At 40.6% G+C, this 17,759-nt stretch overlaps 1 protein-coding gene across 4 annotated transcripts in view; it reads left to right on the forward strand.

The window, feature by feature from the left end:
* Positions 1 to 10,979: 10,979 nt before the first annotated feature.
* GPAM (glycerol-3-phosphate acyltransferase, mitochondrial) overlaps positions 10,980 to 17,759 on the forward strand; it is a 33,390-nt gene continuing 26,610 nt past the window's right edge. Inside the window, exons 1-6 of one of the 4 annotated variants that reach the window (XM_081075385.1) lie at positions 10,980 to 11,919; positions 12,199 to 12,293; positions 12,761 to 12,927; positions 13,761 to 13,890; positions 15,046 to 15,168; positions 17,265 to 17,338. In XM_081075385.1, coding sequence (XP_080931511.1) covers positions 13,789 to 13,890; positions 15,046 to 15,168; positions 17,265 to 17,338 — 299 coding nt within the window. In that variant the 5' untranslated portion in view covers positions 10,980 to 11,919; positions 12,199 to 12,293; positions 12,761 to 12,927; positions 13,761 to 13,788. Of the gene's footprint in view, positions 11,920 to 12,186; positions 12,294 to 12,760; positions 12,928 to 13,760; positions 13,891 to 15,045; positions 15,169 to 17,264; positions 17,339 to 17,759 lie in introns of those variants that run through there. The other 3 variants (XM_081075388.1, XM_081075386.1, XM_081075387.1) reach the window with 3 other exon arrangements.

The following is a 17,759-nucleotide window of genomic DNA, read 5'->3' on the forward strand; positions in this document are numbered from 1 at the left end:
AGATATTAATAGATAGTTAATGATAATTCTATAATTAAGTATTTAATTATAACTGTGATAAGTCCCATGAGGGAGAAACATATGACAAGGGGCCTGACTTAGGCTCAAGGTCAGTAAAGGTTTTTATGAGGAGGTGAGATTTAATTATGAAGCATGACTGGAAAGAAAGAGAGGATTGGGTGAGAGACCACTGCCAGCAGAAGAAGCATTTAGTGTAAGGGAAGAGTAGAGTCTGTCTTCCTTGAGGAACTGAAAGAAAGCTAGGGTGGCCAAAGTCAGAGAGAGAAAGGGCAAGTGGGAGGGAGATGAGGGTAGTGAAGTTATCAAGGAAGGACTGTGCCAGGCATTAGGGGCCATGTTAAAGATGTTAGTCTTTGTCCTAAAAACTGTAAGGAATAATTGAAAGGATTTTAATCAATCGGAGTGGGGATCAGGCAGAGAAATAGGGGTGTTTGACATACTCAGTGTTACATTTTCAAATGTTCATTCTGGGCAATGTGTGGGATGCTTGGGAGAGTGGTGGGTGGGCAGCAAACATGAAGAGTCCAGGTAGTAAATTGTTAATACTTCCTAGGGAAGATGGTGGCGGCCTGGATTAGGATACTTCAGGCAGAGAGGGAGATAAAAGGTTGATGGGTTTAAAGCTACTTAGAAGGTAAAATTGCTAGAAGTTGGTGTTGGATTGGAAGTGGGAAGAAGTTAAGAATTACCCCTAGGTTCCTGGTCTACTAAGGAGAGAGCATGGAGCAAGAATGAAAGAGGACCTTGAGCCAGCAAAAGATGTCAAGAGGAAAACATCCAGGTAGGTGGAAAGAAATGCAGGAGGGCATGGGCTTGCGAAAGCCAAGAAAGGGCCTCGTGCCTTACACTTAGAGCTTAAACTTGCTCAACAAGCCACCAGAACCCAACAATCTGACATCAGGTTATACAACAGTGGAAATGCTCTGGGTAAGTCTGGGCTTGCACAATCTAGTCCACCTTAGGCTCCCTCTTCTAGAAGACAAGGTGCTTTGTTTCCAGCCAGCATCACAGCTCCATAAACCATCTTGGACATTATCTTCCAAGAACCAACAGTGATTTTCAGGGAAGTGGTCTTAAGCAAAATTTAGGAACAAAAGTTTTTCCTAAAAGATATGTTGTCTTCAGACATGCAACTCTGGGCACAACCAACTTTAATGATGCCACATAAGGCATCATTGGAAGCAACTAAATCTCTTCATTCCAGATTGGGGCCTTTGCTTTATCCAGCTGAACCAGAAGGTTCACTGAGGTTCTGGTAGTCATTGAGGGTTGTTCATAAATGTTTAGTTATCTTGTTGGGGCACATGATATGATTATACTTCTTCGCCCATTTGTTTCATATGATGCTTTAGCTAATGAAATGGGAGTGGAGCTGATGTACAGGTTAGGAGCCAGTCCATGGTTTCCTACCCTGTGTTCCCAGCCTCAGCAAGGAAGAAAGACAGGATATGATGGAACCTCCATCAGTGAGCTTTATGAGCAGAGATCTTAGAATAACCTGCATTTTACATGCAGCACAGGCAAGAAAAAAACTTTATTATTTTAAGACAAAGTGACATTTGTTACTGTATTACAGCCTGGCCCATCTGACTGATGCAGAAACACTCTTCCCAGAGCAAAGCAACTTTAAGGATTCATATGAGTTCCAAAGATGTTAGGACAAATACTTCACCAGGATTCAAGCTCAAAGGTGTAGGATCTCTTTTTTTGTCCCCAGAGTCACTGCAAGAAGAGACTAACAACCATATAATAATAGCTACCATTTAGTAAATCTTAACATGTTGCAGGCACTGTGCTAATTATTTTGTATACATTATTCCATTTCACCTAAAATAATGCAATAAGTAAGTGAACATTACAACATCCACTTTAAAAATGAGAGAATTAGGGCTCAGAGAGGTTAAATAATTTGTCCAGGGTCACACAGCTAGAATGTGACAGAACAAGATTAGAACCCAGGTTGTTTGGCTCCAGACCCCTTGCAGAGCCCTCAGACATTCTGCTAGAAGGACTCAGGATTATCCACTGATGTCCTCATGAGCAGCTCAGTTTTGAAGCCAACCAATTGGAGTATCTTTATAGAGTGGGGTTTAACATTAAGATATGCTTTTCGTACCCAGGATCTGGTGGCCCAGTCCTAACTACCAGGCTTTCACTTAAACTGGCTGAAAAATATATCTGTTTTGTGTTTGGACTGTAGAGTCAGATAGATCTGAATTCAAATTGGGGTTCTGCCTCTCCCCTACCAGTGCCTATCCCCATGCCTCAGTTTTCCCATATGAAAAATGGGATAATAATAGTCCCTAGTTCATGGGGCTATTGGGAGAATGGGCCCTTCTTTTGTCTGTTCACCCTCAGATCCACTCCCATCCTTTCCTATTCTACTCTATGTCTTGAGATGGGAGCGGGGGTGGCCTAACTCATTCTTTAGGCTATCTTGCTGTTTGCTTCAGCCAATCAAAGGGGTTGGCAGATGATGGGAGGGCAGAAAGATGGAAAAAGCTAAGGAGGATATCTCCTTCTTCTTCAGGTGACATCTCCAGCAGTGACAGTTTTAAAAAGCCCCTCTCTGCTTGGTCCCAGCTGTCACCGAGGTGGCTCTGGCTCCTGGCTCTGTTCACAACATGATTTGTCACTCCCGCTCTAGGAAGGGTAGTGATCGTCTCTTGTTGCTAATCTCTGGGCTGCCTCACCATGCCCTTTCGTCCTTTCAGCTCTTCCAAGACCTTTCTAAGTAGGTCTCAGTATTAAAGTCCCACTAGCAGCTATCTGGCATTGACTGTGTTTTCCAGATTGTGCCAGTGCTGATACAGAGAAGATTGCTTGAGATAATGTCTATGAAGTATTTAGAACAGTGCTGGGCATATAACATATGCTCAATAAATGGTAGTTTACAAAATGGCTTACTTTCCTCTTACCGAGATTCTCTGCTGCCAATTTGTCCCAGGCAGGTTCCTGCCTACCTCAGCTCCTGAATCACTGCCCATTCCTCCTCCCCACTAACTCCACAGACCTGGGTTTTTGTTTTCATTCATCCTTCTCTAATACTTGTAGGGTGAAGGGCATGCAAATTCCTCCATGACATTTTTTTCCTCCATGTCACAATTTTATTTTTAATTTGATAAACTTACTATGGTTTCAAAAGCCCTGCTCTATCTGGCCCCTCTGGCTTCCCAACCCCTCTCTCTGCCACGTTCCCCCTTCTTCCTCTCCAGCCCACACTGCTCGGTTCTCTCTGCCAAGCTCTGGTCTCCTTCAGGGCTTTAGCAGGTATCGTTTCTTCTTCTTAGAAAGGTCTTTTCTGGGCGTTTTCCATGCCAGGTCCTTCTCACACCCCAGCATCAGGGTAGCTGCTTCTCCCGTAGTGAGGTCCTCCTCCCTACCTTATCTAATGATGGTCACCGCTGCTATTCTCTGTGACACATGCTCTTTGGATTTTCATTGTGCTTTCCACAATGTGTTGTGATTTCATTTGATTTGTCTGTGTTTACTTGTCTGTTACTTTTTCCCTACTGTCTCCCTCCCAACACGCCACAGGCCACGAGACTCTTCATTCCACAAGTGCAGGATCTATGAGTGATATCTTCCTCTGTGTATTCTTAGTGTCTAACAAAGATGCTTGGCACAAAACGGGCTGTCAATCAATGTGTTCTGAATGAATGGATGTTCAACTAATCTCTCTAAGCAGCTCATGTCAAGGGTCCCTAGAAGTCCAATGGTGATCATTTTTGGGGTTCCCTTCCTCTCCTTTATCCTGGCACTTATGCTGTGCAGGAAGCCTGAAAGCAGAGGCCCTGACTCGGTTCAGGCTGGTCTCCTTTATCATTGCTCCTTGTCCAGGCCCCGCATGGCTTTGGAGCTCCATTCCCTCCACAACACGCTCAGCCAGTGGGATGTTCACGGAGGCTCCCAAGATTCTAGACTTCACAGTGCTCCTTCTCCCCACTCCTTCTGAAGACTTGCCACCTCCAAGGGTCTGCATGGGAGGAATCTCAATCAGGCCCAGGATCAGAACCCTCACCTGTAGCCCCTTCTTGGTGCCTGGGCTGTTCTGGCCTCTACCCCCTTCTCAGGCAACCTCTTCCTGCACAGTCCAGCTGGTGTTCACGCCAAAAATGAAGGCCTGTGTAGGTTTTGTCTTCTTGGCAACCAACCTCAGTCAACAGTTTCTCTCGCTGTCTCTCTCTCTCTGTCTGCTTTCAGTAACCAAAAGGCTATTAACTGCAATGACTCAGCCTCCCTTAAGGGCTAAGGCAAGCTCAGCACTTAAACCACAGAACCCGGCTGTACTCCTGGGAGAAGTGGCAAAACAAAACAAAAACAAAACACCCTACAAACATCCTTTATTTCTTAAGAATGAATTAACAATTGTAAAAATAAAATATATTGACTTAAGCCGATTTCTTAATGACCCAGCTCTACCAGATATCCGACCTGGTGCCCCAGTTCTCCTCTAGAACCAGTGGCTGGAAGTCTGGAACCCTTCCTAGCTCCTGCGGGCCTTCCTTGGTGGAGTGGGGCTGAGGAGTAAGGGGGTGGAGCCTTGTCACGTAGCCCCTCCCACAGGATCCCCCCAGAAGCCTGACTGTCTCCTGCTGGGATTATTTGAGATTTCTAGCTTAATCTATTGATAAAGTAGTTTTCAGTCAAACTGAAGTCCTTGTTCTGCCACAAATGTAGTAAAAGTGAGTCAGAGGGATTCCATTCTCTTCTTGCCTAAGCTACTTTCTAAATGGTAGGCTCTAAGGTCACTTCCACCTCCAATCCCCCAGCATGACACACTGGCAGGGACTATTTCTCAACTCTCTCTCTTTTCCCCCCCAATATGTTTATGTTACTCTAGAGGCCAGAACTGTGCTCAAAATTAAATGCGTTTGCCTGAGAATAGCAGAAAACAAGATTAGAGTGGTTTAAATACAGTGATTGGACAAAATCCAGAGTTATATGACTGGTGGTGTTGGGTTTGGAAATTAAGTTACAGAACACATAGAAGAAAAAAAAAAGTGAAAAGAAGCCACAACAGCTGTGTCTGCTTCCTTTTACTAGGAAGGAAAAACTTCTCCAGAAATCCTTGTTTGACTTTCTCTTGGGTCTGATGGCCTAGAGTTAGGTCATACTGACCACTTTGGATGCAGGAACAGTTAGAATATTAGAGAACAAGATGATCATAATTAGCTTAGATATTGGATTCATTCTTTTTTCCAGGGCTGGGCAAAAGAACACCTAAACAAAACCAGGCTCCTGATAGCCAGAAGTGGGTGGGAATAGATATGGGACAGGCAGTTCTCAGTGCCTGCCCCAAATCAGCTAAGTGAATTCTAGAAGTTATATGTTGTTGAACTTGATGATGAGTTTTGGAACTTTTTGTGAACAATTGTTACTATTATTATTGTTATTATTTTAAAGAAGTAAGTCAGTGGGAGGAACCCATCTTAGATATGGCAGCTACTTAAATTGGTGAATTTAATACAGAAGAACTGGTGAGGATAAGACCAAAACACTAATTTCAAGTTATGCTGCATCAATTTGTGGTTATTAATGCATGTTTTACCAACTTATTTATAATCTTTGGAGGACAAAAGGAAGTTTTTGTTGTGAGAACAAAGCAAAAGTCACCTGTTTTTTTTTTGTTTGTTTGTTTGTTTTTTTTAGAGAAGTCTAACCTTAAGATTGTCCCAAAACCCTGTTTTTCTGGTTTCTCCCCCTCTTCCTCTCTGCAAATGTTTGGCAGTAGGGAGAATCAAGCCAGTGATGAATTTAAGGCCTGAATCTACCCTTAGTAAGTCTTTATGACCTAATTACTATTACCTAATTATTAAGTTTATTAATTCACCCAAGCTCTGCCTTTCCAATATTAGGACAGAGTAGATGCTTTGATTCATATTAGGATGAGGTTTATTAGAAAGGCATAATAAATAGAGCTATAAGATTATTACTTGGGAAAGAAAACAAGCTAATAAGGAAATAGAGCCAGCAACTGGAATATTGAGATAAAGTAAAGGAGGGTCAACAGACTGGAGCAAACAATTATTAAACAGGAGTTGTGTGAGTCTCCGAGACTGTAAGCTCTAAGAGAGGAGGTACTATGCTGGCTTCATGATCACTGTACATGTATCTACAGTAAGGTGCCTGGCACTCAGTAGGTGTTCTATACGTATTTATTGAACAGATGAATGAACAAAAGGAATCTGGAGGGAAGTAGATGATGAAAACAGCATGGATTCAATCAGAATAATTCTGGCCAAACTTACTTTATTTCCTTTAAAAGTTTTTGATAGAATAATTGTTATATTTGAGATCAGGACTTGTCATAGTTTATCATTGCATTTCAGCCATTCAGTTGACAATGTTCCTCCTATGAGTAATATGCTTGTAGAGAAATTCTTCTGTGCGTGGGTGGATGTGTAGCAATGTATCCAGGTAAGTTTTGATCAACGAATCTGGGTCAGTGTGGAGGGAAGCCTGTTGATCAGGGACGAGTAAGGAGGCAGTGTGAGTTATTAGCCAGAAAAGAGGTTTTAGGAAGAGAAAGGCCTAGGTTCAAATCCCTCCTCTGCTACTTTCTACCTTACTTAATGGCAACTTACTTAATTTCTCTGAGCCTCATGTTTCTTATCTATAAACTGAAGATCATAGCATCTTGAAGGATCATCATGGGAATGAGTCATGTTAAGATGTTAGCAGGTATGTCGGGTGGCAGAAAAAAAATGTAAAAATACCTTGAATGACTGAAAAGTGGAAAATGGACCAAACAGAACAAAATGCAGGGTGCATGCAGATAGATGTACATCACTGTCACAAGTGCCAGATGGGGACAGCCTGTCCTGGTACAGTCGGTGGGAACAGCTTTTTATGAGATCTAATCAGACACCCCTTATGAAGGTGGGGACTCTGCCATCTTGAAAATCCACCCTGAATAAAAAAAAGGCAACTAGTTTCGGCAATGGAAAGACTGGATTACTACATATGCAGAACTTGTAGTGATGTCACTTTTTTCATCCCCGTTATGGGTAATGTTTGTCTTCTCTTTTTTTAAAATCTTGTCGATTTGTCTAGAAGTTTATCAATTTTACTGATCTTTTCAGAGAACCAGCTTTCAGTTTCAATGATTTTTCTCTGCCATTTTTCTGTTTTCTGTGTCATTGATTTCTGTCCTTCATTATTTCTTATTTTTGTTTTGCCTACTTTGGGTTTAATTTGCTCTTCCTTCTTAAGGTTGAAGCTGAGATCAATGATTTGAGGCCTTTCTTCTTTTCTAATATAGGTGTTTCGTTGTTATGCATTTCTCACTGAGTACAGCTTTAGCTATATCCCTCAATTTATGACATGTGTTTTCATTATCCTTCCATTCAAAGTACTTTCTAATTTCCATTTTTATTTCTCCTTTAAACTGTGGTAATTTTAGAAGCATGTTAGTTTCCAAATATTTTGGGATTTCCCAGACACCTGTAAGTTATTGATTTCTAATTCTGTTGTGGTCAGATTATATGTTTCATATGATTTGAATTCTTATAAATCTACTGAGACCTGTGTTATGGCCCAGAATATGGTCTGTGTTGGAAAATGTTCTGTGTGCACTTGAAAAGAAACACATTCTCCTGTTGTTGGGTGTAGCATTCTTATAAGGCGGCGTGCAGAGTGTATGGTGTAGTGTTCTTAATGTCAATTAGGCCAATTTGGTTGATGGTAGTTTACAACCCTTGTAGACATTTGCTGATTCTCTGTCTACCTACTCTGTCAGTTATTGAGCTGGGGGTGTGGAAATTGCTGTTTATAATCGTGGATTTTTCTATTGTTTCTTGTAATACTATGTTTTTGCTTCATATATATGGAAGTTCTGTATTAGATGCACAGATGTTTAGAATTGATTTTCCTCTAAGATTGACCTCTATCATTATGAAATGCTCCTTTTTATTTCTGGTAATATTGTTGTATTGAAATATACTTTGTCTGATAGTAATATAACCACCTGTATTTCTTTTGATGAGCATTAGCCTGGTACAGTGTTTTTCAGTCTTTGACTTTTATTTGTTTTTATCTTTAAGGTGATCTTCTTATAAGTGGCATGTAGTTGGTTCATGATTTTTTCTCTACTCTGACAATCTGCCTTTAGTTGTGGTGATCACTTACCTGCTTGAATTTCAATCTACCATCTTGCTATGTGTTTTTTCTCTATGTTATCTATTCTTTTTTTCCTTTGTCTTCATTTACTGCCTTCTTTTTAGATTCACTGAGTGTTTTAAAAAATAATTCCACTTTATTTTCTTTGTTTTTCTGTTAGCAATAACTGTTTTGCTTTTACAGTAGCTGCTTTAGAAGTTAGAGTATACATCTTGACTTATCACAGTTTACCTTCCAGTATATTACACCATTTTATGCTTGGCATGAGAAGATTCCAACAGAGTACTTTCCCCTTTCTGGACATTGTGCTGTTGTCATATATTTTATTTCTACATATATTATAAACCCCACAAAATAATGTTTTTATTTTTGCATGAAGCAATCATTTTTCAAAAGGGATTTTTAAGACAGAAAACCTTTGTTTACCTACTTATGATTTCTTGAGATGTTAATTCCTTTGTGTGTATCCACATTTCCATTTGATTGTATTTTCTTTCTACCTGAAGGATTTTCTTTTAATATTTCTTATAGTAAGTGTTTGCTGGTGATGAATTCTTTCAGTTTTTTTTTTTTAATGTCAGAACATGTCATTATTTTGTCTGGTTTTTGAAATATGTATATTTGGGGAAAGAATTCAGATTGACAGTATTTTTTTTCAGTACTTTAAAGATGCCACTTTCCTGTCTTCTTGTTGGCAAGTTTCTGACGAGAAGTTGGCTGTCATTCTCATCTTTATTTCTTTGCACAGCAATGTGTCTTTTTTTTTCTCTCTCTGACTGCTTTTAAGATTTTCACATTATCACTGGTTTTAAGGAATTTAATTGTGATATTTTTTGGTGTAGGTTTCTTCATGTTTCTAGTTAGAGTTTATTGAGATTCTTGGATTTGTGAGTTTATAATTTTTATAAAATTTGGAAAGTTTTCAGCCATTATTTCTTGAAATATTTTTTTCGGTCCTGCCTGACCCCTCTTCATATTTCTCCTTTCCTTCAGGGACTCCAATTGCATGTATATTAGCTCACTGATACTCTGTTTATTTTTATTTTCATTCTTTCTATTCCCTCTGTGTTTCATTTTGGATTTTTTCTACTGCAATATGTTCAAGTTTTTAAATCTTTTTCCCAGTAATGTTTAATCTCTTGTTAGTCACATACAAGTGGAGTTTGTGTGTGTTAAAACAATCTCAGATGATGGCTTTTATAATCTCTTTTTAAAGATTTTCCACATCTCTACTTAATATGCTCAATCTTTACTTTCTTGAACACATAGAATATAACTATAATTATTTTCTTAATGTCCTCGTTTACTAATTCTATCATTTCTCTTTCAATTGATTGATTATTCTCCTCGTTAGGGGTCATTCTTTCCTGCTTCTTTTTTTGCATGCCTGATAATTTTTGATTGGATGTCAGACATTGTGAATTTCACCTTGTTGGGTGCTGGATATTTTTGATTTCCTTGTGTTTTGTTTCGTGACACTTTGTTCTTGAAAACAGTTTGATCCCTTTGGGGCTAGCTTTAAGATTTGTTAGGTAGAACCAAAGCAGCATTTACTCTAGGGTTAATTGTACACCACTCCTGAAACAGGACCTTTTGAGTTATGAATTATGAGGCTTTGCAATCTGGGTGCCTGGATCAGGCCCTATTCCTGGTCTTGTATGATCATTCTGTACTTCCACTCTGTCCAGTACTTTCCACTCTGGCTTGTGCCAACAGGATAAATTCCCTGCCCTATGCAAGCTTTGTATGTGTGGTTCTTTCCCTGGCCTTGGGTACTTTACTCACACTCACGTCCTACTCAGCTAAAGACTGGCGCAAGAGCTTCTGCAGGTGTCCAGAGCTCCCTCTTTCTCTGTCTCTCTCTCCTTTCTCTGGTACTCTACTCCCAGCTTCAGCTGCTTTGGCCTTTCTGGTTTCCCAGTTTTATCTCCTCAGCTCAGGGGAGTCTGCCTAGTTCTTCCTGGATTCCCCCGCTCTTTACAGTAGCCTGGCCATTCTCTCTGGACAGTAAGGTGAACCAATCATAGTGCTGACCTCATTTGTTTTCTCCCCTTATGGACGAGTGTCCTGCACGGCTGCTTGTTTCATTCATTTTGCCTGGTCTGGTTGTTTATTTATTTCAGTTGTAGCAGGAGAGAAAATTCAGTCCTTGTTCCTCCATTTTGGCTGCCTAGACTGGATTACTTTAAGTTATTGTGTTACTGTTGATAAAACAGATTGCTAAGGGTGTCACTTGTTTCCAAAATAATTCTCATTAGGTAACCCTTAGATGTGCAATGTACATCTCCTGCAAGTACAGTAACTCTTGTGCAATGGGTGTTACAAAAGAGTTGCCTACAAACGAACTTGATGTATGACAATCTAGTTTTCCCCCTGGTTTACCTTTTAAGTCCTGTGATGTTTTCTCTGCTTCATTTCTCCTTACTTTCTCTTTACCAGTGATTCAAACCACAAGGCTTTCCTCTTTTTTCTACCCCCACCCCGTTTTTTCTTTTTCTTTTTTTTGGTCAGAGACCAGTAATCTGTCCATAAAATGTCATGTTTTGGGATTAGAATTTCTTATTCTAGTCAACATAATCCTTGAGTATTTAGGTGTGTGCTTGGAGGTAAAGTGTCTGTAGGCTTGATAAAAAGTGTCTTTAACTTCAAGAAGCTTTAAAAAAAATTTAATAGAATAACCACTCCTACTGTTTTGGATTGTTTTAAAAGGGGGGCACACCTGTGTTTTGGGATGGATTTATAAACAAGAGTAGAAAAGTTCAAGAGAAGAAATTCTTGTTTTTCTTCTTGTTCCTCAGCTTCAACAGGTATTTATTTGAACGTTTAATATAACAAAGCACTATAGGACTACCTCAGAAACTGAGGCAAGTCACTGACATTGATGATGAGCTTATTATCTTGTGGAAGAATGACACAATTTATAAAGACCCAAGGTGTGGTACCACAATCAGTCTGTGAGATTTCACGGGAGGGTATGATTACTGAGGGCTGGAGAGGTTAGGGAAGGCTTGGGGGTTTAGTTCAGGAAGGAGCGATAAGATTTAGGGGAGAGTGGCATGGTCCAGCTACGAGTCTGAGTGTCCACGGTGTGGCTAGGGACAATAGGAGAGGTTGCAGTAAGGGCTCCTGCTGGAGCACAGTGGGGAGAGTGGAGGTTTATCTGTGGATGCCTCAAGTGCCAGGCTCAGGCATTTGGACTGTGGGGCGCTAAGGATGGCTTTTGATAGGTAGACAGGGACAAAAAGGTGTTTGGAAGAGAGGATTAGGGTTAATGTGTGCAGAGATGAGGGCTGGTGGCCGAGGAGTGAGGGCAGGGACTGTATCTTAATCATCTTTGTATTCTCAGCTGCTAGTCCATACTTAATGCTGCTTAATGGTCCAGGTGAGAGTTGACAGCGCAGACCTAGGTGCTCCCTCTCCCTCCCTCCCTTCCTCCCTCCTTCTCTCTCTCTCTCTCTCCTCAGCCCCTAGGCAGAACGCCCTTTCGTGTAGGCACTCACACACCCTGCTCGGCCACAGAGACACACACGTGTGTACACATTCTACCCCGAGACCCACACACCGCGCGAAGCCACGTGCTGCCAGCAGCGGGCGGACGCGTGGCGGCGCCGTCACTCCCAGGCGCCCGTTGCGTCATCGGGGCGCGACGTGGAGCAGGGACCGGCGGAGCCTTGAAGTGCCGGCAGCCCAGCTCCGGAAGCCCGCTGAGCTGCGGTGCGAGCCGCCCGGGCGGGAGCGGGCTGCGGGAGGCTGCTCCGTCCTGGAGCGCCGGGACAGGTGCGTGGTCACCCTCTGCGCGGGAGCCCGCGCGGCTCCTGCAAGTTTCCGGGGCGGTCTGTGCCCCCCTGGTCCCCGCCCCCGAGCGCCGAGGTTCCCCCTGAGAAATGGGTTCCGGCTCGTGCCGTGGTGGGGGTCGGGCGTGGGCTCTCCCCGAGGGACCAGGTTCAGGCCGGGTTTCCGCTACGGACTGAGTGGGACGTGGCGGGCACTGGCTTGGGCGTGGGGACAGCAGGCGTGCTCTGAGCGGAGCTGGTGATGGGGACGTTCCGATGACAGGTGACCACTGATTGGACTGAGCGCTCCCTGCGTGTCACCCTGTACTGTGCCGGGCGCTTTGTATGTATTTCCCCGTCCTCCCAGAGCGCGAGGAGGTAAGAGCGATCGTAGTATGCCCATTTTCCAGATGGGGAAACCAAGGCATAGAAGTTAACCAACTTGTCCAGAGTCCCCCAGCGGGGAAGCCGTGGGGGATTTGAACTCGGGTGTGTTTGGCTTCAGAGCTGGCCTCCCTGCCTCTGTCCCTTTCAGAACCCACCGTTGGGTCCCCTCCGCCCGTAGTCTGGCACCTCCGGATTATCGTTTTGGTAAACCTCGCCACCTTGGATGTAGGCTGTGCGGAGGGAGGGGCGCAGCGTGGATTCTTCCTGGCGCCGGACTCTGTCTGCCTCCCCTCCTCTCCTGGTCCCCGGGGGCAGCCGCGTCTTCATTGTCTCAGGCGGCCACCGGCTCCCCCGGTTGCAGCTACTTTCTGCACCTGAAACTGACAGCTAGTGTTTTAATACCGAAGAGCTTTCCTACCAGGTGCTTTCCTAGTCTCTCCTCTCGCCTGTTGTGTTAGATTGCTACTTACCTGACATTGTTAAGGAGGTGGAGTTCATGCTGAGCGTAACAGTTACCGCAGCAAACCCACGTGGCCGTCCTAAAGAAATCAGAGTGTGTCCTCCAAGGAACACTGTTAACCTGGAATTGACCTGTCAAGGTTCTCAAGGAACAATTTAAGGCCAGGTGAGAAATAGCCAAACGCTCTATTTCGAAATAATGTCAGAATCATGTTAGAAAGTTTTCATGTGTTAGGTGAATGCCGACCAATTTTCTGCAGCAGTTCACTGTTAGTGAACACTTTCCCTTAGGGCGGGGAAAAGGCATGTTGACAAGGATGAAAACTTACAAAACAGATACTTTAAATAGAGTGGTTTTGTTTTAGAGCTTTGTAGGTGTACTGAAAGGGCAGATGTAATTTCATTTAAGGCATCACAAGAAAATTAAGAGCTTAATTCAGTTCAGGTGTGAAGCTTCAGAGGTTCTCTCATTACCAGCACCCATTTTACATTGCCTATTAGGTATGACCAAAACTTCCCAGCGCATAATTAAAAAAAATGATCTACTGAGTGCATACATCTAACTTATATTTAACTAAATAAACACATGCCTTTGTCCTCCCAGGAACTATTCAGTTGTCAGGTTGGTGCAAAAGTAATTGCGTTTTTTTTGCAATTTTTAACCTTTTAAATCGCAGTTACTTTTGCACCAACCGAATATTAACACAAATGAAATAATTATTGGTCTTGGACCTGAAATAAGCTTCTATTTATGCTTGCAAATTCATAGCTATTTTGTTTAGGAAGTCTAAAGACACAAAGGTTGATTTTTTTTTTTTTTTAAACAAATCAAGGCTGCCTGACTTCAGATAAACACACCAAAGTCTGTTTCTGTACTTTGAACATGGTGGAAGTTCATTTGACCTCCTATTACGTAGATCATGTAGAAGTCAGAATTTTGAGTTCTGGTATTTACTCTCTGGAGTCCTCAGTAACTTAAATGGTATATATATTTTACAGTACATGATTTGGAGTTACGCTTTGTGACATGGACGAATCTGCACTGACCCTTGGCACGATAGATGTTTCTTATCTGCCAAATTCATCAGAATACAGTGTTGGCCAATGTAAGCATGCGAACGAGGAATGGGTAAGTTTAAGATACAAATTCAAAACATTCGACTTAAAGATGTTCATTTCAATATTGTTTACGAAGGTGGAAATGCTGGCGCCAACTTAATATCAAATAGAGGGTAATACAATAGCCACAGAAACGGCCTCCAGCTATTAGCAGGTATGTGTATGAAGACTAATGTTTAAGAATTCTTATGGTATCATGTTGACTGGGAAGAAAATATTGGTAAGAAATTTAAGGACAGTAGTTGTGTTAAAAAGCCAAACACTTTTGCATAGAAAAAAACCTAGTAGTTGTTTTGGGTGATGTAATTATAAATTGAAATTTTTAAAAATCTGTTTTCCCTACTTATATCTAATTATAAATTTTGTGATGGAAATAAAGTTTATTTGAAAAATTAAAAATAGGAAATAAATTTTAGTATGACCCAATCCAAAGGTCATGCATTATTTTGTATTCCCTATTTCAGTGTAACATGGAATGTTTAAGATATTTCTTTAACACTATTTTATATAGAAATGATGATGGAGTGTTTTTTTGTTGTTGTTTATTTTTGAGAATGTTGTATCAGTGGGATTTGAGCAACTGAAGAACCCAAATTTGAGAGAAAACTGTTTAGAATAGAACAGCAGAGTTTGACCCTAATTGTATAGTACAGCTACAATTTCATGTTCCAGCCTTTAAACTCTCTTGTTAGGATGAAGGAATGTTATGTAAGTGTGCCTTGTTTTTCGTTTAAAGTAAAATATTTTAAGCTGTATTGTATAAACTTGCTTACTATGTAAGGCCTTGGTAGCTCTTTTGTGGGAGTGATTTAAGAGGGAGTAAGATGAACTGTTGGCATAGTAGTCTGATTCTATTCATCCTGCTCCAGTCAGAGGCTGTTTGACCTTTTGCAACTTTGTTTTTAAACCTTGAATGCTGCTTTGAGTGTGCAGTAGTCTTTGCCAGCTATTGCTATTCTTAGGTGCTCAGCTTTTGCTCATGTTCCCAGTGTTGATCATGGAGGGAGTACTGTAAATGAATATCACTCGGAAAAACATAATACTACCAAAAGAAAAATATGTCATCTGTTTCCCTTCTATCTGAAATATCTTAGTTTTAGAGATCATGTGGACAAGTGTTAATTCTCTTCCTCTCAGTGACCATTTTTTCCTTAATATTTATTAGGGTGAGTGTGGTTTCAGACCTACTGTCTTCAGATCTGCAACCTTAAAATGGAAGGAAAGCCTACTGAGCCGAAAAAGGCCATTTGTTGGAAGATGTTGTTATGCCTGTACTCCCCAGAGCTGGGTAAGAATGTTACTGCTTGTTGACCTTACACACGTGGGCTATGTGACACAGATTTCCAACTTTGTGTGACTTTGGTATTGAGTAGCCTTAGTAGACTTGATTCATTTTTAGAATTTAGAGCCATGTTTATAAACCAAATATTCCAAGTAAAGATGTTGACTCAATTTTTATTTCCCTTCAGTTATTCAGTAAATGTTGGTCCAATGGCTGATGCTAGGCAAGATTTTGATTTTTTAGTAGTTTTAGTATGACTTTAGGGGGGAGAGTAGGTCTCACTTTCAGTTAAGTCTTCCAAAGAAGTCGGTGAGAACGTTCGTGTAACTTCTTGATGTTGAATTTCAGTACTGTGGCTTTGCTCTACTCTTGCTAAATTTCTATTTCAGGGGTGATGGGGGAAGGGTGTCTGTTGACTGTGATAGTGAAGAATGGCCACTAAAAGGTTAGGTGAAGATTTAAAAAAGAGTGTGTGTGTGCTTGTTTGTATTTTGGTGAAAAAAACACGCCATGCAAAATCTTCCACATTACGGTGTTGGAGTCTGTATTTGAGGAGAGTCTATTGCATAAGAGGTATGCTTCTGGTGCAGCATTTGCCAGAGGGATGACTTAGCACAGTACTGTTAATCTAAGGTGGCTGTGTTCTAAAGCAGGAGAGTTAGCTATTACAGGTATACCTGGATGGTACGCTCTCTCTGGGAAGGGCCACCTATCAGGACATAACAATTCTGGTATTTAAGTGCCTGTCATTTATTGAGATTGTTTATATCCTCTGTGAATAAGCAACTGTGTTGTGTGTATTTTCTACTCAGGGTTGGCTTGGCAGGAAATAGAATTCGAAGTCTGGTATAAAGGGATTTACTAACCTGGGAGAGATTTGTGTGGGACCCAAGCAGTTTATGTTATTCAGGTCTGCTCAAGAATGTCTTGAAGTAATATTGTTCCTTTTACATCACAAGTGCCATGTTGCATGAATTTGATAGCTCTGAAGGATTATGACAACTTCTAGTCCAGAAATAAAGCCAGTTCAGATTAATAGGCCAATAGAAATAAAGATTTAAATAGAAGATCATGTGGCTTTTCTTTTTAGATCTGGTGTCTCATCTAATTTTGAATGCTTAAAAGGCCAAAACAATACCTTAACTCTAATCTGTTGTAAAGTCAAAAGAGAGTATAGGCAATTATTTGGTAGTGGCAATGGTTTGGAGTGGGGGGGATAGGTGAGTAATATAACAAAGAATAATTTTTGCTTAAATATAGTACCTGATAGAGCCAAACTTGATCTTAAAATTCTTCCATGGTATGTTTATTTAAAATAGTTTTTGTTTGACAATATTCTATGGTAATTTTTTGATATTTGCTACCTTTTTTTCTGAAATCGTATTTTCGTTTTCTCTAAAGAGATTTCAAATTAAGTATTTTTACATCTTTTGTTGGGGTACCTTCTGCTTTGTCAGCATTTATTTGTGCAAAGCATACCTTTCGTCCACATTGATAAAATTATAATGTATTATATTATAGACTTCTTCTATTCAGTAGTTATTTCTGGATTATCTTTCAAGGTTACCTGTAAAGAGGATGACCTTTAAGCATACATTCTCTCATTAAGTGGAACAGTCATTTCAGGGGATAGAAAGACCATACTCTTTGGAATACGATCTGGAATTGAATCCTAAACTTCTGCCAGCCTCAATTTTCCTGTCTATAAAATGGGGACAATAATACTTATGTATCGGGATTATTGAGAAATTTAGTAATCTAACAATAACTACATGGTATTTAGTATAATATTTTTGTATTTTGGGAACTCTGAAATCTCCGGTATTTCTGTCAATGACTAAAGCCATCGGAGCTTCAGTTCTTTTGGGATGGGGCAGGAAAAGCAGAGGCAAGGTATTAAGGATTAATTTTGAGTTTGTAACCTGAAAGGCCAAAAAGTACTTTCTAATGAAACATAAATTTTCTTCATCACTTCGATTTTTGAAGCAATGCCTAACTTTATGCTTGAATTTTAGAAGTTGTCTTTTGAGTACTAGTAATGCAAACACTTCACCAGCAAGCCAGTTGTATATTTATGTCTATGCTTATTTTGTCTTATGTAGGATAAATTTTTCAACCCCAGTATCCCGTCTTTGGGTTTGCGGAATGTTATTTATATCAATGAAACTCACACAAGGTAAAAAGAAATTTCTTATATTTCTAATCTCAAAAGAAAAACTCCAGAATAATTAATTAATGTACTTTAAGATGAATCTCACTATGTTTTTGAGAGTTCATGGAATATGAGCTTCTGACACAAGAGGCTTTGTCTAAAAATTGGAAACAGTACAGCCACCTGAGAGACCTGTTACTCTGATTGCTGCTGTATTTAATTATATAATAAATATTTTCTTGAGAGTGTAGGTATTACTTAGAGCTTTCTCTAACTTATGCACACATTGATTTTGCATCCGAAGTGTTCCAAATTGTGATGAAGATTTTTCTGAGGAGACGTGTTTGAATGCCCTATGATCAGTTATGACTGTTTTAGATTTTAAAAAGTACAACTGAGTGAAATGTGCCTAATCTATAGAATTTTAGAACGTGTTTTTTCTGTA

This window comes from Rhinolophus hipposideros (genome assembly GCF_964194185.1).
Source record: "Rhinolophus hipposideros genome assembly, chromosome: 15".
Taxonomy (NCBI): Eukaryota; Metazoa; Chordata; class Mammalia; order Chiroptera; family Rhinolophidae; genus Rhinolophus; species Rhinolophus hipposideros.